Source organism: Meles meles, chromosome 13 (assembly GCF_922984935.1).
Source record: "Meles meles chromosome 13, mMelMel3.1 paternal haplotype, whole genome shotgun sequence".
In the NCBI taxonomy this organism is placed as follows: domain Eukaryota; kingdom Metazoa; phylum Chordata; class Mammalia; order Carnivora; family Mustelidae; genus Meles; species Meles meles.
The window spans coordinates 74102468-74128097 of NC_060078.1; the positions used below are offsets into that span (position 1 = coordinate 74102468).

General features: G+C 43.0%; 1 protein-coding gene across 2 annotated transcripts in view; it reads right to left on the reverse strand.

The window, feature by feature from the left end:
* Positions 1 to 25630, reverse strand: part of SHTN1 (shootin 1) — a 100743-nt gene that overhangs the window by 23289 nt on the left and 51824 nt on the right. For both annotated transcript variants that reach the window (XM_046027048.1, XM_046027049.1), the window contains exons 9-14: positions 24046 to 24192; positions 21171 to 21324; positions 18752 to 18851; positions 12878 to 12960; positions 6310 to 6419; positions 3165 to 3218 (exon numbers count right to left, since the gene is read on the reverse strand). In XM_046027048.1, the coding sequence (XP_045883004.1) occupies positions 3165 to 3218; positions 6310 to 6419; positions 12878 to 12960; positions 18752 to 18851; positions 21171 to 21324; positions 24046 to 24192 (648 nt within the window). The remainder of the gene's footprint in view (positions 1 to 3164; positions 3219 to 6309; positions 6420 to 12877; positions 12961 to 18751; positions 18852 to 21170; positions 21325 to 24045; positions 24193 to 25630) is intronic.

A 25630-nucleotide genomic window follows, 5' to 3' on the forward strand; every position in this document is an offset into this window, starting at 1 on the left:
CATAATCCCGACTTTTCATTTGAATAACAACATTAACTTCCCCAAATTCTGATGGTGTTGGGCCATCTTCTCATCACACCTGATACTAAGAGGTTTCGTTTTCCAAGTTCTGATCTTTGAATCTGGAGCCCTTTTTCCCCTATCCACTGACTGTGGTGACTAATGTATGAGTAAACTTTAAATATGCAGGCACTTGTGGAGAAAAGAAAGATTCTACATGACTCTCAGTTGAAACGTTCAAGGAGCTCAGCTGATAAAGCATGAAGACTATCTAAATTGTTTATGTATGAGTCATAAAGTCTGAGAATCAGAAATTCACTTAGAAGGCATGCTGTACACGGAATTCCTTCACTTTACAGAGAAGAGAATTCAAACTCAGGGAGCCTTGGGGTTCGGGCTGGGCCCCACAGTAAGTCAGTGATAGGACTCAGTCCCCATATCAGTTAAACGTTCGTAACACTGACTAATCTAATGGTCAGGAGGCAAAACCAACTATTAGATGATTCCCTCTGAAAAACTGAAGATGTTCAGGAAAAACCTAAAAGATAATTTCTTAGGAGTTGTTTTTATTTGATTTAGAGGCAACTGAGCTTTAAAGAGACTTTTAGATAATTTGTATGGATTTATTCTTCAGAACTCACTCTCCCTACTTAAAGTGACTTTTACACGATTGGGGTGGTTCAAGAGGTTTCCAAAACCTCCAAAAAAACCCTTGCGTGACTATGAGAAATAAACTATAGGTTTCTTTAATCTACAAGACATACAGCTTCTAAAAATTCCAGGGACACAGGCTTGGATAAGTAAGTTCGGTGGACACTGAGACTACAGCAACTGACTTGGGAAGGGGCTACATCCACAGAGCGGGAGATTTTCTAAGTCCCAAACCAGAGATGTGCATCTTCTCTGTGCTAACTTCCAGCAAAAGGCCGAGTCTCCAAGTGGCGATGTCCCTACAACTCAGGTCACATTTGATTTCAGCAAAAATACCAGTTTCTGCTGGTTTTCCTGGTTTCTGTTCTACAGTCAAATGGAACATGGAATTTCTGAGGTTTCTGCTGTACCCTTGGCAGGCTTTCCACGCTCGTGTGCTTTGCTGGGTCCTAACCGATAACCCTGACAGCCTGCATGCCGGCAAAAAGCACCAACAGAGCCTCACCAAATAGGGGCTTCCTTTCTCTCCCTTTTATAAGAAGCTGTATGGTTTCTTGGCCCCAAGTGACTGGGAGCCCCAAACGATCCATCATCCCTCAAAGGGACTTCTACGGGGGTCCTAGAGAGCTACCATTTGGCAAAGAAGAGTAGGGTAGAACACCATGAGTTCCACTTTTTAAAAAACACTAAATGCAAAGGAAAAACACTGCCAGAATGATGGCTATTAGGGATACCTTAATGTCAGATGACATACAGAAATCTAATGACAAATCCGAAGAGAGGAGGATGGGGGCACTTTGCAGAAAAGACAGAGGTTTTGACAATTTTTTAAATGTGTAAATTATCTCCCCAAACTCTATATTCTGCAAATTTCTCTCCTTGAAGTGGCACAAAATTATATTGAACATGACTGGATAGTGAACGTGACCTTTAAGCACTATAATTCAGTAAACTTGTTACCATAACAGCATTATCAGGGAGTGGGATATCTTGGCTAATCAAATGCCATCTGTATCTTAAAGACAGATGTCTGATTATTCAAGTAAACCTAATTTTTAAATAGTCAACCTCAGGGCACTTTTTCACTCATGATCAGAACCCTCCTCTGGGGGAGCTTCATGAAGAGGAATTAGCACCCTGATGTGCAGACAACGAAAGAGCCCGGCATAGGGAGTTCTCACTGGATAACCAGGTTTTCTCTTCAAAGACTCCATTAGACAATAACCACATACTTTTCCAATGGTCGTCATCCTTTATTCTGTAGGTGGACCGCCACTGCCAGCCAGGCTATACCTCTCTCTGGGACTAATTCCACTCATCTAAACCTAAAGCAAACTAATTAAGCCATTCTGAGTTCAGTCTGCTGTTTCATGCTGGATGAAAATAATTTTATTTGCCACAATTATGTGGATGTCTACATGCAGCCCATAATCAGCACCTTAACAGCAAACGTGGGAGTATTAGTTCTCGACCTCCACCCCACGGTCATTGACTGTGCGTAACAAGTGGTGTTGGGACTGTAACAGGATCTGCTAACCGAGCTCCTAGTGCCTGGACATTTTCTCAGTGAGTGTCACGAAGTGAGGCAGCAACTGTTGGACGGGGCAGTATATTGTTGGCAAAAGCTCGTAGTTTGGAAGGGAAAAAAACAGCTGGAGACGGGCATTAGGCCTGTTCTCCAATGGACAGGAGTTACCTTTAGAGAATGAAATGAGTAATGGGGCGCCTGGATGACACAGTCGGTTGAGCATCTGACTCAGTTTTGGCTCTGGTCGGGATCTCAGGGTCGTGAGACGGAGCCCCACCTTGCACTCTGGGCTCCGCAGGGAGCCTGCCTGACATTCTCTCTCTCCTTCTCCCTCGGCTCCTCCCCGCCCCTCCCCCCATGCTTGTGCACGCTCATGCATGTGCCCGCTCTCTCTCTCTGAAATAAATAAATACATCTTAGAAGAAAAAGAGAAAAGAAAATGAAATCAGTAACATAAAGACAGAGACTTTTATCTTGTTCTCCAACTTATCATCACATAATTTTTTAAACTGTGAGGAAGAGCAGACAGGGGCCCTGATCCCCGACACTGATGTATTTGGGTAGGAGCTCAGGTTGACATTCTGGCACTAACGGCTCCACTTCCACGCCCCCAAATCAAGCACTATCCATGTAAAAGACTCTACTGTGTTTCCATTATGACCAAGCACGCCCTGATCCTCCGATCTGGTCACTCTGTCTTGAGGCTGAAGGCAAGGACTGGAGGGCAGGAACAGGAGATAACGATTTTGGTGAAAGTGTAACCATTCTTCTAGAATAGAAACAGCAGGGTATGGAAGCATAACACATACTAACATATCCGATGGGGCAGTCCACAGCACGATCAAGAGAACTATCATAAGAACTGAGGATTACTGTGAATGAAAATAAAACATATCAAACCCAATTATTTGTAAAAATAGATTTAAAAAATACTCTCCTCTCAGTTTCCCATAAACTAAAGAATAAAACCCAGATCCATTCTTACCAGTATGCCTTTGAGCTCGTTCACGGCACTCTCGGAGCCTTTTGAAGAGTCTGGCTACAATTTTAAAAAGAAAAGACAATTAATGATTTGGTTTAAAATACTAAACAGAGATTTTCACATGGAAAAGTATTGGCAACTTCTATTGACTATTTTTTATTTTAATTAGGTCTATGTCTTACGGTTAGGAAAAAAGATTAGATGGGTTAGTGCTCCCAAGGGACAGTGAAACAGAAAATTAGGAGAGGCAGTCAAAGCAAGAGGACTCAAGCTCACATCTTCTAAATGCCACTTTGTTACTTCTTGTTATCATCATACAGAGAAAAGGTCTGGGAAACACCAGATCTCAGGGATTCTATTTCAAATTATTCACTTTTTACAATAAGCGGCTCTCCGCTGGCATTGCTGGACGGGGAGCCGTGAGCAAGGAGCAGGAGGGAAGGCAGCAGCGCGGGGCAGGCGGCAAGCGACGGGGCAGAAACCTCTCTCGGCTCCGCTAGCTCCAGGCGGATGCCCACTGACAAGGGATGGCACGTCTGGTTGCAGGAATTTCACAACAGCACAGAGTCAGGAGCAGGGATCAGCAAAGAACCTGGCTTCACAGGAGAATGTTAGCATCACTGGCCACCGAAGCAGTAAGAGAGGCCATGGAGGGCGCACAGTCCAATCCCTCTGTCTTACTTAGGAGGAAAGGTGCACCTTGAGAAGGGCTGTATCGGAGTCTTGATGACAAGCCCCGTTTGAATCTGGCTTCTGGCTACGCCATGAACAGAATAACTTGAAATGAAATTCTGGGGAATATTCGCCTACCCCACAATACCTAAAAGTCTCTGTGGTTCCCTCGACTACCTTCGTGGAGGGAAAATCTAGCAAGAGGTCCTCAAAAGAAGACCTCTGATCTCTCCCATACCGCCTCCTTTCACAAGGACAGAGAAGAAGAGAGGACATGCAGGGAACTCCCTGGCCTCTCATCCGGGAAAAGAGGTAAAGGTAATTTCTCTGTCATGGAGAGATGGGAAGGGATTAATAATGACCTATAACCCTTTCCTTCTAAGAGCTAAAAAAAGAGTAAGATCCTGTCCCAATTTTTTTTTTTTAAATGGACAGTGAAAGAGGAAAAGAGGGAGCAGGAGAGGGATAGGGACAGGGAGAGGGAGAGAGGTTTGCTGCTTATGTACAAATTGGATGAAAACATTCCACTTTCACAGGCTACACTTTCTGGGAAACACGCGTGCCAAGAGCGCCAGTCACAGGTGCCAGCCCAAAGCTCCAAGACACTAATCGTAACTGCAACAGTATCGACGACGACATCCAGGAATTTAGAAAGTATGCAGTTAAGTGAGTGTTCTCCAGGGAGGCCTGACTTCTGCAGCTGTGCTGCTGGGGGACAAGCAGTAATGTCTGGGCAAGCGCCCTGGCTCCAGGCCACTCAGTGCCCATGACACTCCACCGCCTCGCGGACTGCAGCACCGCCTGCAGCCCGGCCGAGGAGCGCTCGGCCCGTGACCTTGGCGGGGAGTCTAGCGCATGCAGTGGCCGCTTGCTCAAAGGTGACTGACTGCGTCATTCAGCACTACAGCTACGTGGTTGCACGATTACCCGCGAAACACCCAGGCGTCCACTCTCCTTGTTCGGCTGTTCCCCAGCTCTGCACTGACATTAAATAACGAGTAACTGTTGGAAGACTCAAGGCAAGAAGAAGAAGGACAAAGCGATCCTCTGAAAAGCAAAGTACATACAGAACACTGATCGCTTAGGAGTCAACAAGTTTCAACACTTTTCTCTCTAAACCAGTTTTGGCTTCTTCATGACATTGCATTTTTCTCTAGTCTGTCTGGTTTGGCTGATTTGTTCTGAAACGGTTGTGACGTGAGAGTCTTACACCATCATCCACTTGAGCCTGACGACAACCCCGTGAGCGGGAGAGGGCCAGCGCTCCGCCCAGCCCGGGGAGAGAGGAGCCTGGTGAGCAGGAGGTGGGTAGCGTCCGGCCCCAGCTCCCGCAGCAGCCAGCTTCAGGCGCCCGACCCCGGTGCCCAGCCCACAGGCCAGAATGTGGACGCTCCGTCCCTCGCCTGGAAAACTGCTCAGAGCACTAGCAGACCGGCACTCCAGCGGCTGCGGAAGCCTCCGTTTCACACTGTCAACCCACTGCTTGCAGTTAGGTATCCTTTTCCTCTTCCCCCTTTCCACAGACAGCCCTCCTGCCACGACAGCTCCTTCCCTGCCCGGCCACCTCACCGACCGGTGACCAAGTGACAAGTTTTTAAAGTCCAGCAGAATTTGTACTCAACAGTCCTGATTCTTGGGGTCACCAAAGCAGCGGAAGAGGAGCATCCATGAGAGTAAGAATGAACCTTAAAGTTTGGTTTAGAAGAAGAAATAGGCCCCATCTATGGATGCTTTATTACAGGGAGAAAACAAATAAACAAACAAATCATTTTTCAAGACATGAAATATCAAAACCCTGCTGTTGGTCTATTTCAATGGGACGCACCCACGAGAGAAGGGAGAGGTACTGAGCTGGCGCTAGGCGTCAGATCTCGGTGCTCCCCCTGGTCTAGTTCAGAAGGCAGCTGAGGAGACAGATACACAAAACGTTCTCCTTGCAGTGGCCTGGACCAGGTTTGTAAAATAATGGAATGATATGAACCTATTTTTCCAAAGCTGTCTTTAGTCCGTCCTGACACTATCGTGCTATGCCCCCTGTCTACCTGGCCCCTCTCCCCCTCACACAGAAACAGAAGCCTCAGGAAGGGCAAGGATTTTTGTCTCTTTTGTGTCCTGCTTTTCCCCAGGGTCTGCAACAGTACCAGGCACACAGGAGATACTCAATCGATACTTGTTGACTTGCACAAAAGGAATTAAAGAAAAGAAAGCGCATGATCATAATTTGTTGGGTGTAGAGGTTCGTATCAAGCGGAGGACAGCATCTCCAACAATGGGACTTCCTTTCTATAGGGATTTAGGCTAACCGTGGCTCAAACGGGAATCCTGAGACACACTTGCATGAGAAGAGAGCCTTTTAATGCACACTAGCCTTATCCTAAGATTTCAGTCAGCCCTGATGTCGCTTTCATCCAATTTCAAACTTCTATACTTGAAAAAGGAAGCATCACGGGAAGGGGAACATTTAGTCATTCCATACCTTTGCCTTCGGTCTAGCTGTCTGATTCACGGGTCTAAGATGAACTCCCTTTTTAATTCTATCCATCATCTCCTCAACTGCTTGCCTCTTCAGATCCGTGACTTCTTCAGCTATCAAAGAACACACACAGAAATCATCTTACGTTACAAGAAAACAGCTACTTTCCATTCTGATGCACTTTGTAACTGCTTCTCAGACAGAATCACAAGACATCATAAAACAATTTACTGAGGTTAACAGCTACCAGGTAGCCACACTTTTTTTTTTTTTTAATTAAAAGAATCTCTCAATAAAAGCCCTGTTTTTTAAAACAAGTTAGAGTTACAGGGGCCCCTGGGTGGCTCAGTCAGTGAAGTGTCCTACTCCTGATCTCAGCTCAGGTTTTGATCTCAGGGTCCCGAGTTCAAGCTCCATGTTAGGCTCCACTTAAAATAAAAATAAAAATAAAAATAAATAAAAATTAGAGTTGCAAAATTTAAGGTCTAATTTGTAGCCTAGAAATCAATACTCGTTCATCTCTGTTAAAATTCAAGTGGATTTGGTTCCATGTCAGCATAATGACAGACCTGAACTTCTGCAGCTTTCTATCTAACCACAAATAATCATCTGATTTTGCCTCAGAGATGTTTTTATAACGTATAACATCCTATGTCAAAGAACTCAGCCCAAAGAAGGAATAACTATTAAAAAGCCATTTGGAAATAAAAGATAAAAGAGATCCGTTAACGGGGCGCCTGGGTGGCTCAGTGGGTTAAGCTGCTGCCTTCGGCTCAGGTCATGATCTCGGGGTCCTGGGATCGAGTCCCACATCGGGCTCTCTGCTCAGCAGGGAGCCTGCTTCCCTCTCTCTCTCTCTCTCTGCCTGCCTCTCTATCTACTTGTGATCTCTCTCTGTCAAATAAATAAAAAATAAAATCTTAAAAAAAAAAAAAGAGATCCGTTAACTTGTTGGAAGAAACCCACAGTCAGAAGATGAACAGCAGATAGGTGAAATCTATTTTTAATTTACCATCTTTTGTTTAGGAATCACAATGGAAGGAAACATTTAAGCAAACCTTTTTCAAGTCTTTTAAAGTTGTCAATGTTGAAAGAAAACACACACCTAGAAATGATTGCAATTAAGTAATTAAATTTGATTTTAAAAATTCAACTATTGTTTAAACTTTGCACTATTTTGCTGCAAAAATAATAAAGCTGTTAAAATATACATCAATTAGATGAATGTAGCGGAGGTGGGCTTAAAGCTATTGATCAGAATAATGAAATCTGTCTGTTGCACAATAGCTTGGCCAAAAGCACTCAGTCGTTTCTGGAACATTTATCACCATCATTGCCATTCTAGATCCCGTATTTACATCTGTCTCATTCGCTGCAACCAATATATTTAAGTACCTCACGAAGACCTTCCTCTAAGGCTGTTTAGCACATTCTACAATGCGGGACGTACAGTAGGCACTCAGCAAGTACCCTACCCGCTGACGGACTTGTTAAACTTTTGGCTTTATGTGGTTGTTAATATTTTTGCTATTTGAGCAAAAACAGCTAACGCCCAAAAGGACAGCTTCTAAATGGAAGCCATCACAACAACATCCCCAAGGCAATGGATGGGAGTGTCCGGCTTTGCACTAGTAAGGGCTACACTGTGGCTTCTTTTTCTGCCACATGGACTTCGCGCTAACACTGACTGAGTAGCCACTGCTATTTCATGACACCCAGGGGAGCAACTAGAAGAATCCAGAAGGTTCCACCATCCTCACCTAGGCAGCACCACAGTGATGGGATCACCACCACCACACTCATACAACCCAAGTCTTCCCAAACGGTCCTAACTTCAGTTAGGGCCCTGTCATCTTCGTGGGCCATTGATATGCGGGGAATGAAAAGTTCTCCATACCCAAACCCAAACAGCGTTTTTCAGATCCAGATGGCAAGAAAGCATCTTTTGCCGGGCAACGTGGGAAACATGGCACCGAAGTCAGAACTCACCCACCAGTAAATGAAAGAAAGCAAAACTGTGGGCTGATCAACTCTGTGCCCTTAAGCAGCATTTTCTTGGGCAGCTTCTGCAGATGGCTCCCAAGCATCAACAAGGAGACAGACGAGAAAATTACTATGGAGAGAAATTCAACCATTCATTCGTTCACTCACTCACTCATTCAACATCAGAATACCTATTCTGCACAACAGGGTGCGTGTGCTGACCCTATTCCAAGCAGGGGAGGTAAAACCCACATGCAAGCACCTGGTAAGGGTGTGCAGTTTATTCCTGAGGAAAAAAAATTTTTTTTAAATCCTAGAAAAAGACATGTGATTTTTCAGAAAGCCTGCCATTTTGAGTGAGACTTGAGAAGAGCTGCATGGCAACAGGAACACGGCCGACAAACAGATTAGTGCTCTGTAAGGAAGGACTGGAACCCAATTAAATGCACCATACAAAAACTAATTAAGGCAGACAGATGGAGAATTATGGTCGACACCATTCAAATTTGCTGCAGCATCTAACATAACAGGAATTTAAAGTAGTTTCTTATTTTTGCTTGCCAGAATCATAGTGATAATTCAGAGAAGTGCCACTATCTGTATTGTGTATAGATTATAAACCAGGCTTTAATTTCTTAGTCTTTTTCAAATGTAAAGGCTTAATTGGTCTTAAGGAAAAATCACTCTTATCAGATTCCCTGCGCAGGCACAATACGAGGGCAACGCTAGGTTAGCTACACAAGCTTTCTCTCTCGCCAACCCTGCTTTTGAACTAGCAAAAAGCAATCTATACGAACTTCTAAACTATTAAGCAATTCTAATAAATCTGCAAGAATCACGTACAGAGAGCTCATGGTATGTTTTGTAATTCTTTCTGCGATCACGCAGCTGGTAATTGTCTCACAAAAGCATGTAATCAGAAGGACAATGGAAATATGCAGGATACTGGGGATCAAAGGGACAAATGAAGACAACAGGTCTAATGTCACTGAACTGCCACAGGAAAATCAAACCAAACGTTCTTTGAGTTAGTGCTTCAAGGTCAGTCTTAGACCAGAAAGCTACATGTAATTAATTGAGGCTTAAATTTTAAGACCCACTTGAAAAATAAGTTCGTTCCTCAAAGAAAAGACCCACAGACAAAACCATCACCTTGTTGCTCAATAAAACCTTTTGTTATTACTTAGGGTAAATGAAAATGAATTTCTAAATTCCATGGGGTTACTGTTCTCTTTTATTAACATTTTTAAAAAGGCGTCTAAAAAGGAGCTTATGCCACCTTGACGTACAAAATTTCTAAAGAGCACATCATGGTTGAGTAAGTCTGAATCTGACGTAAGGTTATAAAGTTAAAGATATTTCCTTAACTACAATGATCACAAGAGCCTGTCGAATGAGGACTTCTGCCCCTCAAAGGGTGGTTGGAACCCCGTCTTTTTTATTATTATTTTAAGCTAACATTTTGAGTATTTTCAATGTGCTGGGTACTTCTCTAAACACTTAACATGTTAGGAGACTCATTAACTCTCACAACCACCCTATGAAATAGGGATTATAACCACTCAGCAGGTTAGCAAACTGAGGTAAGAAAAAGTCAACATATTAATGGCCTAAATATTCGATAAACAGCAAGCATACCTTTAAAATCTCGGAACTTGTCCAATAAATGCATGCTTATTGAAATTAAAGTTATTAATTCAAAGTTTGTTAATTATTTCTTACATTCAGACCTTAAAGCTACTTCTAAAACATTCCACAGCCCTTCCATTACAATTAGGCTTTTTAAGGCCCATACCCTAGGGGCACCTGGTGGCTTAGTCCTTAAGCCTCTGCCTTTGGGTCAAGTCATGATCCCAGGGTCCTGGGATCAAGCCCCACGTCCTCCCTGCTTAGCAAGAAGCTTGCTTCTCCCTCTCCCACTCCCCCTGCTTATGTTCCCTTTCTCGCTCTCTCTCTGCCAAATAAATAAGTAAAATCTTAAAAGGAAAATAAAAAGTTAAGAGCCATACCCTAGCAATACAAGGTTTTTCATTCATCACCTCTGAGAAGAATACCAACTGGCCAGTGAAAGCCATCATAAGATGCTAACAAAAGATAATACTGTGACAGCAAGACCGATTCCTGCTTAGAAATTTAAGCTCTAAGGCGTCACTGACGACCCCAATGTTTGATGCTCTGCCTTCATTCATCATGCATTTAATTACTGTTGATTTATTCATTCAACAACTTTGTTTAGTGCGAAGTGTTAATGAGACACTGTAAGTAACGACCCTGCCAGACAGAGAGAGGCTGCAACCACGCGTATCCGTGGTCCGTACCATTTCAGGCGGTATAGTTTAGAGTGGCTTCAGTTTAAAATCCCATGAGTGACTTCTGTACCAGTCACTCGACTTAAATTATCCCAGGTGACAGCCTAATAGCTCAGGAATGAGGGAGAGAACACTGCCCCACATCCGGAATTGTAAATGAAACATCACTTTCATAAGGAAAACTATACGGTTTCTAACACTGGGGTTAGTAAGCTTAGAATATCTTTTTTTTTTAAACTTAAGGGTGCTGTCGAGGCAAGCCGATAATGTCATTAACTTAGAAGGGAAAATCATTCTATTCTGACTGTTCTCCTGACCCTCTAAGTCTTACCAATTGCCCCCCAAACAAGATTGAAATAAAATTTTAAGTTTAATCAGAGTGTCAGGAAGGCTTACAGTCAGTAAGACAGCAGAGCTATCCTGCAATCACCAAAGACAAGACTTCTGAATCCTGCGATACCTTGTGGCAAGCAAAATGTCCCTTTCAGGAGTACTATGAGAGAACTATGTTCCAAAGCATTGTAGGAGGCAGGCACCAAAAGTCGACATACACAGATGAAATCGACCAGCTTTCCTCTGTAATGGTGCTGCGAGGTTCTGGGTAGCAAGGCTAGGGGTAGGTCTAAACTTGAATTCACTGAAGGTGCACACAAGCTGAGGGAGACCTGCAGGCAGGAGTAAGCCCTCAAAGAGTTTGCAATCAGTTCAGGGGGAGAGATGTGGAAATAACCCCCAAACACCGCAGTAGGGGCTGTGGGGTGGGACATCATAAAACCTGAAGCAAAATGCTACAGCCACACAGAGCAATGGGCCCATACTAAGGAGCTAACACTGACGAACAAGAGCAAGTGGAGGCAGAGCCTGGAGCCTACACAGGAGACGTGTAGTTAGAGCCTCCTGCCCCAGAAAGCGCCGACCAGAGGAAGGCAGCAGAGCAATTCTGGAACGAGGAAACCCAGAGCAAATGCAGAGGGGGGCTTCAAGGTCACGGTCCAGCCATAAGGTAGAGCAGACGTACAGAAATGAGGCTAAGCAGCCTACAGAGTTTGGACTCTATTCTGACGCAGTGAGAACACAGCAATGTCACAGGACACGGGACAACGATCTGAGGACGTCAGCCTGCCAGTGGTAGGAAAGTGGCTGGACCCAATCGATGAACCTGGGGTAGGAAAAGGGGGCCAAGAAGTCTGCACCAGACTGGACTGCACCCAGGCAAACCCGCCATGCTTTGTAACTAGCAGGTGCTGAGTTTAACGTGGGTTCTACTGGTCAGCCCGCAGCTCCGGGAGCCAGCGCTGCTCCCAGAGGCCAATGCCAAGCCCTCCTCCCTCCACTCCCATCATCAGGTCATCCTCAACTTCTCCCTTTCCGGTCAGTGTGACTCCTGTGAACTGCCCCTCCCAGAGCTATTCCTGGATTTACCCACTTCTTTCTGTTTCCACTGCTCGCTCCACCCTCGTCTGAGCCACCCGCCTCTGAATGACAACCTCGGCTCATCTCCTCATTCCTCCGCAGTCCGCTCCCCGTCCTCTCACTGCAAACAGTGTGATTTCTTTGGAAAGACCAATCTCACCATGCCACACCCCTACTTAAACTTCTCCTGGCCTTACCATACAATTCAAAATCTTGACCACATTCTTCAGGATCTGGCTCAGACTTCCTTCTTTTGTACCCCACATTCCAGTAAATACGAACCTTTGTTCAGTTTCCTAATATGCCAAGCTCCTTCCCCACTTTGATTTGGTTGCCCCCCTGTGGGAACTACTTTTATTCTAAATGCCCCCACCCTGACTTCCTAAATCTAAACTACTCAGCTTAAGCACTGCTTCCCGATACCCGCATCCCCCCCTCCATACTCTCGTAGAAACGTGTGCTCTTCCCCCAGGAAATCATCCTTGCTTACTGCTCCCCCACTCAGTGTCACTCTATGTCTTCTGTCTCCAGCACACAGCACGAGGTCTGTATATAGCAGGGGTTTGATCTCAGTTCACTTGCTACGAACTCTAAAAAGTCTTTCCCCAAGCCCTCACCTAGAATCACTCCCTCTCTTTCCTCTAGACCTCCTCCTGTAGCCTCACCCTGGAAAGCAGACGCACCCCAGCAGACCGCACCTTACAGGTCACCTGCTCCTCGTGTGGACCCTTTTCTGTTTCTTATCAGCTGCTAGGTTCACATTTCTCCCCAATCCGTTCACAGTCAAAGAACTCAAAAACTATGTGTGTTGTTGAAAACCTGTGTTGAAACCACTGAGAGTTAAAACTAAAGTGAGTGAGAATTACTTGTTTCTGGTTGAGCTGCCTTTTCCTTCTTAGCACCACTGCCGCTGGGATGGGATCGCTTCCGGATCATGGACATGAGGGATCTTTGGGAGAAAGAAAGAGAACGAAAGGAGATTACTGGGTGCTGGAAAATTCAAGGAATAACATGTATTGATTCAAATTAATCAGTAAAAATCCAATTCTTCTCTTGGTGCATAAATGGATAGCTAGAACTTAGGAGTCTACTTTCCATTTTTAATTATTAAATTTTCAGCACTTTAAGGAAGAGAGAGATGTCTCATCCCTTTCTGCATGGAACCGAACTCATTACTCTAAGAAGGGAGCCACTATCATGACCAATACTGTGCAAAATAAAACAGAAAAAAAGTCAATATCCACACATACAATTCAGAAAGAGCTATCTATGTAATACGTTTGAGGGAGAGGGAAGAATCAAAGAATTAGGGGATATTTTCAGTAAATATTTATCTGTGAAACATGGGCATAAAGACATATGAGTCTGAGTGACACAGAGCAGATACCTATGGGACAAAATACATTTAGACCATAGTCTCTCTGGTCTATTTTTATAAAATCTGTATAAAAGGCAAATCATGATAAATTTAACATTAAAATTTTATGACCACCATATATTAAAAGACACCATAAAGAATAAAAAGAAAGGACGCCTGGCTGACTCAGAGGAGCACGTGACTCTTGATGTTGGAGTCATGAGTTTGAGTCCTAGCCTGGGTGTAGAGATTATTGAACTTGAAAAAACTTCAAAAACTTTTCAAAAAAAAACTTAAAAATTATGCTGTAAATAAATAAAAAAAATTTAAAAAAAATAAAAAAAAAACCTTAAAAAAAAAAAAAGAATAAAGGAAACTCTACAGATCAATACACTGCTGGGTATTTACCCCAAAGATACAGATGTAGTGAAAAGAAGGGCCATCTGTACCCCAATGTTTATTGCAGCAATGGCTACGGTCGCCAAACTGTGGAAAGAACCAAGATGCCCTTCAACGGACGAATGGATAAGGAAGATGTGGTCCATATACACAATGGAGTATTATGCCTCCATCAGAAAGGACGAATACCCAACTTTTGTAGCAACATGGACGGGACTGGAAGAGATTATGCTGAGCGAAATAAGTCAAGCAGAGAGAGTCAAGTATCATATGGTCTCACTTATCTGTGGAGCATAACAAAGAACACGGAGGACATGGGGAGATGGAGAGGAGAAGGGAGTTGAGGGAAACTGGAAGAGGAGATGAACCATGAGAGACTATGGACTCTGAAAAACAACCAGAGGGTTTTGAAGGGGCGGGGGTGGGGGGTGGGGGGTGGGAGGTTGAGGAACCAGGTGGTGGGTAATAGGGAGGGCACGTACTGCATGGAGCACTGGGTATGATGCCAAAACAATGAACACTGTTATGCTGTAAATAAACAAATAAAAAAAAAAAATACTGAGAAAAAAAAAAGCCTCAAAAAAAAAAAACTTAAAAAAAAAAGGATTAAAGGAAACTCTACAGATCAATAAGAAAAAGCATATAATGCAGCAGGAAAATGGATAAAAGCTTTGAAACGCCATAAAAGAGATGTCCAAATCTCCAAAACCCATACAAAAAAAAAAAGCACTTGACTTCACTAGCTACTAGGAAAACACGAATGAAACCCACATTTATATATGACTACACAGTTACCAAACAGGCAAGAAATTTCTAGTCTGATATTATCAGGGGCCGGTAGGTCTGTGGAGTAACAGGAAGACAGTGGGTGAACTTCAGACTGAAGATGGCGGACGGACCGATGGTGGAAAACTTTGGAAAACGCGTCTGGCATTATCCAGTGGAGCTGAAGACACACGGATCCTAGGAGCCAGGGATTCCACCTCCGTCCGTCTTAAAGAGACCAAGCCCTTGTGCACCAGGATTCATTTACCAGAATATTCGTATAGAATTTCCAGAACTTTCCTGAACTGGTAATAACTCAAAGGTATAAGGGCCATAATGGATAAACACACATAATCCATGACTATGGATGAACTTCAGCTACACAACAGAACACACGAGAATCTTACAAAGTAACGTAGAGTAAAAAGAACAAGACCCAAATGAACACAGTAAAATTCCAATTATATAGTTAGGGAAAAAACCATATGCATATTTATAGAAGTTTAGAGATATATACGGAAGAAAAATTTTTTCTTGCTACCAGTATTTTTCTGCTTCCTGATTCGGAAGGTGAACACATGATGTTCACTTTGTATTACTTTTAAACTGTACGGAAGTCAGTGTACGTTCCTACATACATGTTATCGGTCTCCCCTCAAAAAAGTTTACAAAAAACCCAAATGAACCAAGAATTCTGGAACTATATTATAAGTGTTCACTATAAATATTCTCAGTGTGGTAAAGCAGATTTGACAAAGTACAGTCCTGAGGAAGCCACGCTGGGAAGGCATAACGCTGCCTCCAGAAAAGCGGCACCTGGACACACACAGCAGTAACTGGCTGAGGACAGAACAACTCAGTGTTTCTTAATCACTGTAATTTTTAGATTTTTAAAAATTTCTTAATCCCCTAACTGCCTTTTCTTAAAATTCCCAAACACACTGAGCAATCTCTCATGAAGCACAGGAGAACAAGCACTATGCTCTACCCTGGCAGGTTTCTAGAACTTACCAACAAGCACGTTTTATTCCAGAAGTTGGAAGAAATGAAATCATGCAAACTTTGCCCATGTTCCCCATTCTGTCACTGAAGGCAGAACTCTTTAGTGTCTACAAGCTAACATTCAGTGGGGCTTGGAGAGGGTTCTCCCCCAGCGAGGAAAAAGATTAACATTTGGCAGCCTAAGGAACATAGACTACTCTCTAATGTGGGTGGGCCTCACACAATCAGTGGAAGGCATGAATAAAACAAAAGGATGACCCTTCCCCAAATAAAACAGAATTCCTCTGCCTGACTGTCTTGAAATTAGGACATCTGCTTTTCCCTGCTTCCAGACTTGAAACACTGCTTCTTCCTGGTCTGGAGCCTGCTGACCTGACTGAGACCACACCACAGGCTCTCCTTGGGCTCCAGCTTTTCCACTCACTCTGTAACTTGCCACAGTCCATAATCATAGGAACTCTTCCCTTCGAATAAACCTTGTATGTGAATGGACATGATGTATATACATGTATGTATACATGTACAGACACACACCCTTGCTGGTTCCGTTTCTCTGGAGAATGCTGACTAATACACCAATATACCCTCCCCCTCCCCCTTGACCCACACCTGCCCACGACCTCTCCCGAGTTCACTACTGCTGGTAAACACGACCACGGTCTGTCTTCTTCCTCACGGTCCTAGACTGCCCTCTCCCCCAATCTCTGCTTTCTTCTATCCAAGGACTCTGTCATGTTAAAACAAATGTGGCTCAGGACCAAAGTTAGAAAACCTTGATTAGTGGATTCAAAGTCTACTGAAACTCCATATATGTGCAAATATATTTCTTTGACAAGAAAGTACTCCTTGCCAAACAAAAAAAACAAAAAAACAAAAAAACCCAACAAAGAAAACTCTGAGAAATTACATCTTATACTACTTAAACTCGTCTTAAAATAAAAATCATTCATGTTATTCAATGAAAACTTTCTTCAAAGGGCCCTCATGAAAGAGTTCATGCTTTAGACATACATAATCTGAACCCTGTATTCATTTCTCAGTAAAACTCAGTAAAGTGATCTTTGGGAAAATATTCTATTTAGGTTATACTTTACTTTTAATTCCAAGGATTTCCAGATTTGTGAGACTAAAAATTAAAGACAAAAGCAACACTATAATCGTGTTTTTTATAGTTCTCCCTCCTCATAGACTGAAGTGACCTTTTTTTTAAAAATTTTTATTTATTTGATGGAGAGAGGGAAATCATAAGTAGACAGAGAGAGAGGGGGAAGAAGGCTCCCCACTGAGCAGGGAGACTGATGCGGGGCTCGATCCCAGAACCCTGAGATCATGACCTGAGCCGAAGGCAGAGGCTTAACCCAGTGAGCCACCCAGGAGCCCCAGAAATCATCTTTCTTATCAGCTAAAAATTCTACACCTTAGAGAAAGATCAAAGTGATGAATTTAAATGTCAAATTCAGAATATCTCCAACAGATTTTAGCTACCCAGGACAGAAAGAATTTAAAATACCTGAAATTCTTTCAATGGACTCTTGGATCGATCACGTGTAAAAATTATTTTGCCTTGACTACTTCAATGGCTCAAAGCAGATTATGTCATACCCTCAGTAAGAAAACCTAATGAGAATCTTTTTAAAAGGCAAAGTCCCATTTTCATCATTGTGTGGGAGGAACATACTACACATTCCATTAACATGGAAAGACTTTGCAAAGGTGCAAAGCAGGAAAAAACAGGCTCTGTGTGAAATGATTAAACAAATCACATGAGTTAATGAAAGGTAAAAAAAAATCTAGCAAAATTTTAAATTCCCTTTGTTCAAAAACAAATTATACAGAAGCAGCTAACATCATGATATGAAGAGGGAAGCCGTCAGCACCGCAAGCAGGTTGTGTCTTACGTAACTCTGGATGAAGGAAGGAAGAACCACAAAGGAGGCAAAACATGCCCCTAGGTTTCCTGGGGTGGACTGTGCTTACTTCAGAACTCAATACCACCCAGTCACCTCAGGCTTCAGAAAAAGTGAATTCCTGTCTGCATATGTGATTCCCTGTCACAAGAGTGTAAACATAATTTCTTCTTCTTCTTACGGAAGGTTCTTCTCTTGGCATTAATAAAGGTTTAAATATGAGGTTAGGGACAAAACATAATTAGCACTCTGAGTTTAATTACTAGTGTGTAACAATTAGTCCTGTTAAGTTTTTGTTTCCTTTAGTACTTTTATTTTTAAGGTAAATGAACAAACCAGAGCTTTTCAAATTCAAATTAAGGCAAGAAAAGATGAAAAAATATATATTCTGGGAGAGCTCAAAATTCCTTGGTCTTCCAGTTGAAGGAAATCCTAACATCAGGGGCCGAAATCTTAATGCTGAAGTATCAAACTTCTTTCTTTTTTTTTTTTTTTTAAGATTTTATTTATCTACCAGACACAGAGAGAGATCACAAGTAGGCAGAGAGGCAGGCAGAGAGAGAGAGAGGGGAGAAAGCAGGCTCCCCGCTGAGCAGAGACCCTGATGCAGGGCTCCATCCCAGGACCCTGAGATCATGACCCAACCGGAAGGCAGAGGCTTAACCCACTGAGCCACCCAGGCGCCCCAGTATCACACTTCTAAACCGCATGTCCAGCTCCTGGATTTGGACATCCCCGTGCAATCTGAACGTCTCCATGGAGCAGAGCAAGGCGGCGGCCCCAGGAGTGTTTCTGCTCGGGGTGTCTTAGGGCCCTTTCTATATACATTACCAGAAGGGAGTGATTCATCGGCCCTAGAAAATTTTCTGAGAGGGGCGCCTGGGTGGCTCAGTCGGCTGAGGGGTTGCCTCCAGCTCAGGTCATGATCTCAGGTCCTGGGATCGAGCCTCACAGGGGATGCCCTGCTCAACAGGGAACCTGCTTCTCTCTCTCCTCCTTGCTTGTGCTCTCTCGTGATCTATCGCTCTCAAATAAACAAATCTTAAAAAAGTAAAAATAAAAAAAAGTTTTTTAAAAAAAGAAAATTTTCTGAGAGGAATACCAGCTGGTATGTTTCAGAGTTTTGATGCCCGTCCCTCCAGTGATGCAATCTAAGGCAGTTTGTGGTTCTGCATTTAAGGAAGGGAATCCCACTACCCACTAGCATACGCTTCAGGTGCTGTGAGGAGGAATGACAAGACCCGCAGAGCAGTCCCCCTACCCACCGCCTCCCACACCCCACCGCCCCGCCCCCCATCGCCCGCACTTACCGGATGGGGTTGGGGGGAGGAGGGGGGAGCGGTGGTGGAGGTGGGGGCGGCGGAGGCACCGCGTTCTCAGACTGGTTCACACGTTTCTGGAGTTCATCAACTGCACGGAGAACAAGCATTCAGAAAGGAGCTGAAACAAGCCACTTAGCACCTTTTACACACATAAAGGAAAAAAGAAAAACGTAACCCCTCTCAAAGTCAAGTTCTTGGTATTAAGGCAAAGTTCGGAATCTCAGTATGAAACTGCAGAAAGTCTTAACCTTTTCATCACCCCGGCTACGAACACGAATGCAAGAAGGGGTCTGAAGCAGGTCACAAGGGAAGGTTACTGTCTTGAGGCTGTGTGTGCAGCTATGGAAAAGAAAAATAATTCGGGACAACGGCTGGATGGGTGGAAGTAGGGATTGAGTTGGTTGAAGAAATATTTGTGAACAATGGCATATATTACTCAGAACACTGAGAAATTGTGAATACTTGACTTTTAAAGGGTACAGACCAGGAATTAATTTTAAAGATGACATTTAGAGCAATGAATTTTAATGACATACTTTCCTCCTCCACCTAATTTCCTTCAAAAATTGCAAATCCTGGCGTTCTTGGTTTTAACCAGACTCAGACTCTCATATGTCTGTAGCTTCAGAAACGTCTCGCTCTTCTGAAGGAGCATTCTGGAAACAGAATTTATCCACCCAGTTCACTCACGTCCCGAATGAAGCAGGTGTACTGGCAACAGCGACGTGAAAGGGTCCATGCCTGGGGCTGTTCAAGACGCAGGTTCTGAGTTCCAGGAGCTCGATTTCTATGTATTCTGCAGATGTGAATACTTCTCAGAGGGGCTCCAACAGGCTCTAGGTACCGAACACTGTGTGCACTCAGGAATGGCCCCCTCTGTCTCCAGCCATTCCTCTCGCCAGGAATGACTGAACCCCCAATGATCTGCCTGTTTATTTCTACTCTCAACACTTAAATAAGCAGTGTGGGCGACGCTCTCTGACGGCCAAGAGTCCTCTCGTTATTCATGTGCATGTATGTGTCTGTCTCTTCAAAGAGAGTTTGAGTTCCTCAAGGACAAAAGGCACGGTTTCTTTTCTTCTAGATTTCTTATAGTACTCTAGGGTATGGCTGGCTACACACACAGCAGATCCTAAATAAAACATACTCAAAACTGAATCTCAGGTTCTCTCTAGTGTCTGTCTCCTCCATTTAAAAAAAAAAAAAAAGGCTTTGGCCACAGGCTGCCTGGATATTCACTAAAAAGAACAGAATACTTCTTAATTTTAGATCAATTTTTTAAAAAGTAAATTGCAATTCATTTTCATCATGGATTAGAAAGCACTGGATGTTTTTAGCACCTTTTACACACATAAAGGAAAAAAGAAAAACGTAACCTCTCTCAAAGTCAAGTTCTTGGTATTAAGGCAAAGTTAGGAATCTCAGTATGAAACTGCAGAAAGTCTTAAAGGGGAAAAAAAAAGTCTTAAAGGGAAAAAAAAACCCTACTTAGTTCTTCTATACAGATTTCAAAATTCTAGTATAAAATTAACCAAAAATATCTCAAGTGAATACTGAAGCTGTTATAAAAGGGAACAACCTGCTTCCTTAAAACACCTCCCTTCCAACAGAAACTTATTACTTATCCCTGTGTAATAATTCAATTCACACATTCCTGTCAAGCCTTCTGGAACTGAATGAATAAATCCTTTGATTTAAATATCCCCTGGTGTTTTAAAAGTTTTTCCACTTAATATACATATTGTTGCCCATTTTATTGTTAGGAGTGACATTGAAAGTATTAGTTCATAGGTATAATTAGACCACAGATGAGGGTTGTATGAACCTTAAAAGTTTAATTCTTTCTAAAAATGTACCCTAAGGGTGGCCTGGGTGGCTCAGTAGGGTAAGCATCAGACTCATGATTTTGGCTCAGGTCATGATCTCAGAGTCATGGGACTGAGCCCCACATCGGGCTCTGCACTGGGTGTGGAGCCTGCCTGGGATTCTCTTTCTCCCTCTCGCCCTCCCTCCCAACCCCAGTCGCTAGTACGAGTACGCTCTCTCTCTTTCTAAAAAAGAAAAGGGGGGAAAAAACCCACTCCCTAAAATGAACAAAATAAGTACTTGATGAATACTCCTAACTATCCTATCTGAAGCCCTGAGAAATGCTGAAATGTTGGTCTTCCCAGACCAGCAGTATCTTTAGCTCTTCATTCTGTACGGAAAGCTCACACATGCTCTGAGTCCACCAAGAAATCCAAGGGCTTGTGACTCCCTGGAGTATGGTGGCCGTTCAACCGAACTGATCTTGGTGTTTCTGTACAGCATTCAGCAAGTGTTCTGGACTAGCTACGGGCCAGGTTTTGCACTGGGCACGGGGAATTCACAGACTACTCAGACACAGAAGCCCACTGGACCCTTTTACCGGAATGCTTTAAATCTCTGGCTTTCTCTTCCGAATTCTGGTATTTTAATTCCAATTCTCTTTTGTCTTCTTCCAGAAGTCCCAACTGCTGTTTGAGGCTGCGGATCTCTCTGTGGAGGGCTGTGTTTTCGAGCTGCTCTTCTAAGTCTTTTACCTGTAATTCACAAACACACTTTTGCAGCTTTTCCTTTCTCAAGGAAAAATAAAGGGGGGAAAATCAGTTTCCCTTTACTTTGCATTTCAGAGCAAAGAGATACCAATCCATCTTAAAAACCATGCAAACTTTGGAGTATAGATGATAGTTAAAATACCAGTTATTTAAGCCAACATAAATTTATTGGAGACATAATGTCCCAGATAACTGGGTATTGAAATATGGGTCAAAAAGGTAAAATAATATCTAAGAAATTAATTTAAAACAAATTATTACCTTTGTACCCATTTTCAAGAGAAAATTCAGGTAACATGGAAAAGAACACTGGGTGGGGGGAGGAATTTGTTAACAAGTATTAAAAACCTTAAAAAAAAAGAAAGAAAGAAAGATGGAAAGACTGCTTGATTTAGCCATACTACTTTTAGAACTTTATTTAAAGAAATAGCAAGGGAGCACCTGGGTGGTTCAGTTGGTTAAACATCCAATGACTCTTGATTTCAGCTCAGGTCATGATCTCAGGGTCATGAGATCAAGTCCTGCATGAAGCCTGCTTAAGATTCTCTCTCTCTCCCTCTTCCTCTCCCTCCCCCATACCACTCACATGCTTTTTCTCTTAAAAAAAAAAAAAAAAAGGAAATAGTTAATAGCAAATAACTGAAAATAACTTAAATATCTGTAACAGCAAATAACTGAAAATAACTTAAATATCCACCAAATTATGGATTTAATAAGTCATCCTATCTTCACTAACTGAAATACTATACAACCACTTAAAATCACACAGTTGGGATGTCTGGGTGGTGTGGTTGGTTGAGAATTCGACTCGTGGTTTCAGCTCAGTTCGAGATCTCGGGGTCGGGAGACTGAGCCCTGCGTAGGGCTTCGTGCTCAGCACGGAGTCAGCTTCAGATTCTCTCTCCCTCTGTCCCCCCCCCCCAACCACCTGTGTTTTCTCTCTCTAAATAAATCTATTTAAAAAATTAAAAGAAAATAAAATCACAAAGCTCACCACACGCTGACAGGGAACAGTATGCTATCAACTAAAAACAGATCAGGCTGTAGGACAGGATGTATGATATGATCCCATTTCAACTACATGCATAAAATTACCCATTTGTGTAAGGTTTAGATAGGTACCAAAATATGGAATTCTTGGGTAATCTTAATTTCTTCTTTAACTTGTACTGTATTTTAAATATTTGCTTATAAGAAGAAGCATATGTTGCTTTTATCACCATGGAAACAACACAGTGTTTAAAAGACAGCCACAGAATCTGTAGGGGAACTTACCGGACAGGTGAGAACTGTTTAGGACCACACACATGAAAGATTACGCAGAACAACAGCAGAGTACAGTAGGATCGTCTCAGAAATCCTGATCGTAGCAACTCATGACTTTTAGCTAATCTCCACTGTCAGCTAGACTCTCCTCCCACCCCAACCTGGAACAGATCCAACCACTAAGTCCCACACTTCAGTTCGCTTCAGTTGGTCCTGGGCCCGTGTTATTTACTAAACAGCTTAACTACTACTTAGTTGTACTAAGACTTTTCAGAACCGAAAAATTCTAACATGAGCTACATTTTTAAAATATTCCTTTATTTTCTCTTTATTTTAAATGGTAATTCTTGCATACGGAGAGAAAGAAAAATAGAAAAGAAAAGAAAAAGAAAAGAGAAGGAAAGGGGGGATGAAGGAAGGGAAAAGGAGGGGAAGCGAGGGGAGGGAAGGGTAGGGAGAGGGGAAAGGGAAGGAGAGGGAGGGGAAGAAAAGGAAGGAAGGAAGGAGGGAAGGAAGAAGTTAGTTCTTTCCTCCCTAGTCTATTCCCTAGTCCTCTTTGCAGGGACCACCGCTGTCACCATCCACTCCGGATGTTCTGCGCATACACCAGCATTTCTTATGGAGGAGAAAAGATCAGCTCTGCCTCAGGACCAACTTCGTAAAGACTTCAGAAACTTCCAAGGACTAAATGTCGGTATTATTGCTTCAAGAGACTTTGACAGGTGATAATAAACAGCAGCTAACAGCCCTTTCTTCACAAATGAGGTACACTGTAAGGAGTATAAATATTGATGTGATTTCTCTTAAGTGGTTTCTTTAACTTCAAAGCCTTTGTTCCACCTCCTCGCCTCCCCTCCCCTCCCGCCTCCTCCCTCTCACCCACCGGGATGACTATCTTTTCTGCCCTGCGTACAAACGTGGGCTGTGTCAGCTGGAACAGCTCCACTCAAACAAACAAACAAAAATAACCACTTAGGAAGTCTTTAAACACATATATTTGTGCAAGTTTACAAAATCAGAAATTTCCTCTAAGTAAACAATTACTACTAATATGGACTTTTCGTTCCTCTTTGAATCAAACTTGTGCCTTCCAGTAAGTTCTGGGAGACTAACGTCCTCGCCGGTGTATGCGGGCTCCGAAAACACAATCAGCTCCCAGGTGCCCCAACTGTGCATTATGTGCGCTATGCAAGCTCTCTGAGTTCTCCCTCCTTCGCTTTTTCAGACCTTTGGACAGGTTAAAGATCACTATGCGTCTATGACGGAGTGCTCTAGATTTTACGTGGGCACTAAATTAAGGTTCATTCAGTAGTTACTTTCTCCTAAAAAGTAAAAAGACGGAAGAGACTTAACTGAGGCCAACTAGGGAGCTAAAAATGACCGGACTGACCCTCTCATGTTTGTGGGTATGTTTTAAGACGCCAGAAGAAAATCTGTTACCTTTTTCTGATGCTGAATTCTCTCTTCCTCAAGCTGCTGGATGAGTTTTGCGTTTTCTTCCAAAGCTTTCAAAAGCTGCTGGTCAGGAGCGGAGCTCTGCAGCAGAAGGTGGCTTTGTCTCTTTAGCTTGTTCTGCTCAATGAACATCTGCAAGAGTTCATGACAGAAACGTACAGACCAGTCAACCTCACGTACGTCCTCAACCGCGAGGGGAGCAACAGGAAAGTACACGGAGTTTTCGTTGAGAAGTTAAGGGCTATTTCTGAGTTGTGCAGTAGTACAGTAACGACTGCTACGACTTCATCTGTAACTTTCATGCAGTCTTCAAGGATCCTCATTCACCCTTGCCCCAGCGACATATATGTGCAATAGTTGCGTCCTATGTCTCAGTTTTTAATGCTCTATTATTGCTTTGAAATGCACTAATACTAACATTACTGGCTGCTACTGATCACGGCACTTATAGTGGGTACTCTGCTACATAGTTTCTACGTATTATTTGAACTCTGACATCAATCCTATGAATACTTCTGCTTTGAACAGATAAAATTGACTAACATCTTGTGACAGATATAGCGTTGATTTTACGTGTATCATCTGATCCCTAGAACAACACTGTCAGGTAGATACTACTATTATCCCATTTTTATTTTATTTTATTTTATTTATTTGACAGAGAGAGATCACAAGTAGATAGAGAGGGAGGCAGAGAGAGAGAGAGGGAAGCAGGCTCCCTGCTGAGCAGAGAGCACGATGCGGGACTCGATCCCAGGACCCCGAGATCATGACCTGAGCCGAAGGCAGAGGCTTAACCCACTGAGCCACCCAGGCGCCCCCTATTATCCCATTTTTACTAAGAAGATAAGCGAGGTCCAAAGCGGCTAAGCCACTTTCCCAAGAACACATGAAAGTGGCAAAACCAAGATTTAAACCAAGATTTGTCTGATTTAGAAGCCCAACCCTTAACCACCTGGCTAATCTTCCTCCTCTGGTATTTATTAAACCTAGCGTTTTGTTTTATACCAAGAGCTGGGAAAAGGCACATCAATACTGATGGGGCACTTTACTGTGCAACTTACATATATTATTCAGTCTTTGTAAGTTCACACTTTTGAATACAACATTATTTTCTATTAACCTGTTACTTCTTTTCCTTAATACCTTACACGAGCCAGCCAGTGGGTGATTCTACAAGTGGAATGTTTTATAAACTCTGACATTAAGCCGATTTTATAGTAGAGCTTCACAGTTTCATCAGATTCTTAATTGCATTTTAAAGGAAAATGGACATTTTTCTTCCACCTGACCACTCACTTCCGTGTAAGAATGAAAGGTGCTGCGAAGGGACGAGGAGGGAGTGTGTGTGCGCGTGCGCAGGTGCTGAGCTCCAGGACACTGAGACTGCGAGCATCAGCGTGCGAGGGAGCCATCCGTATCTCATCTAGTCTCTGACATCTGAGACCAATGGCATCACTGAAACAACTGTTTTGAGTTGTTATTATTACCATAGTAGTCATTTTCTAAATAACTTTTTCCCCTCTCAAGGTTAACTTGCTTGAGATCCCTTGCCAATGTCTTAGCAAAT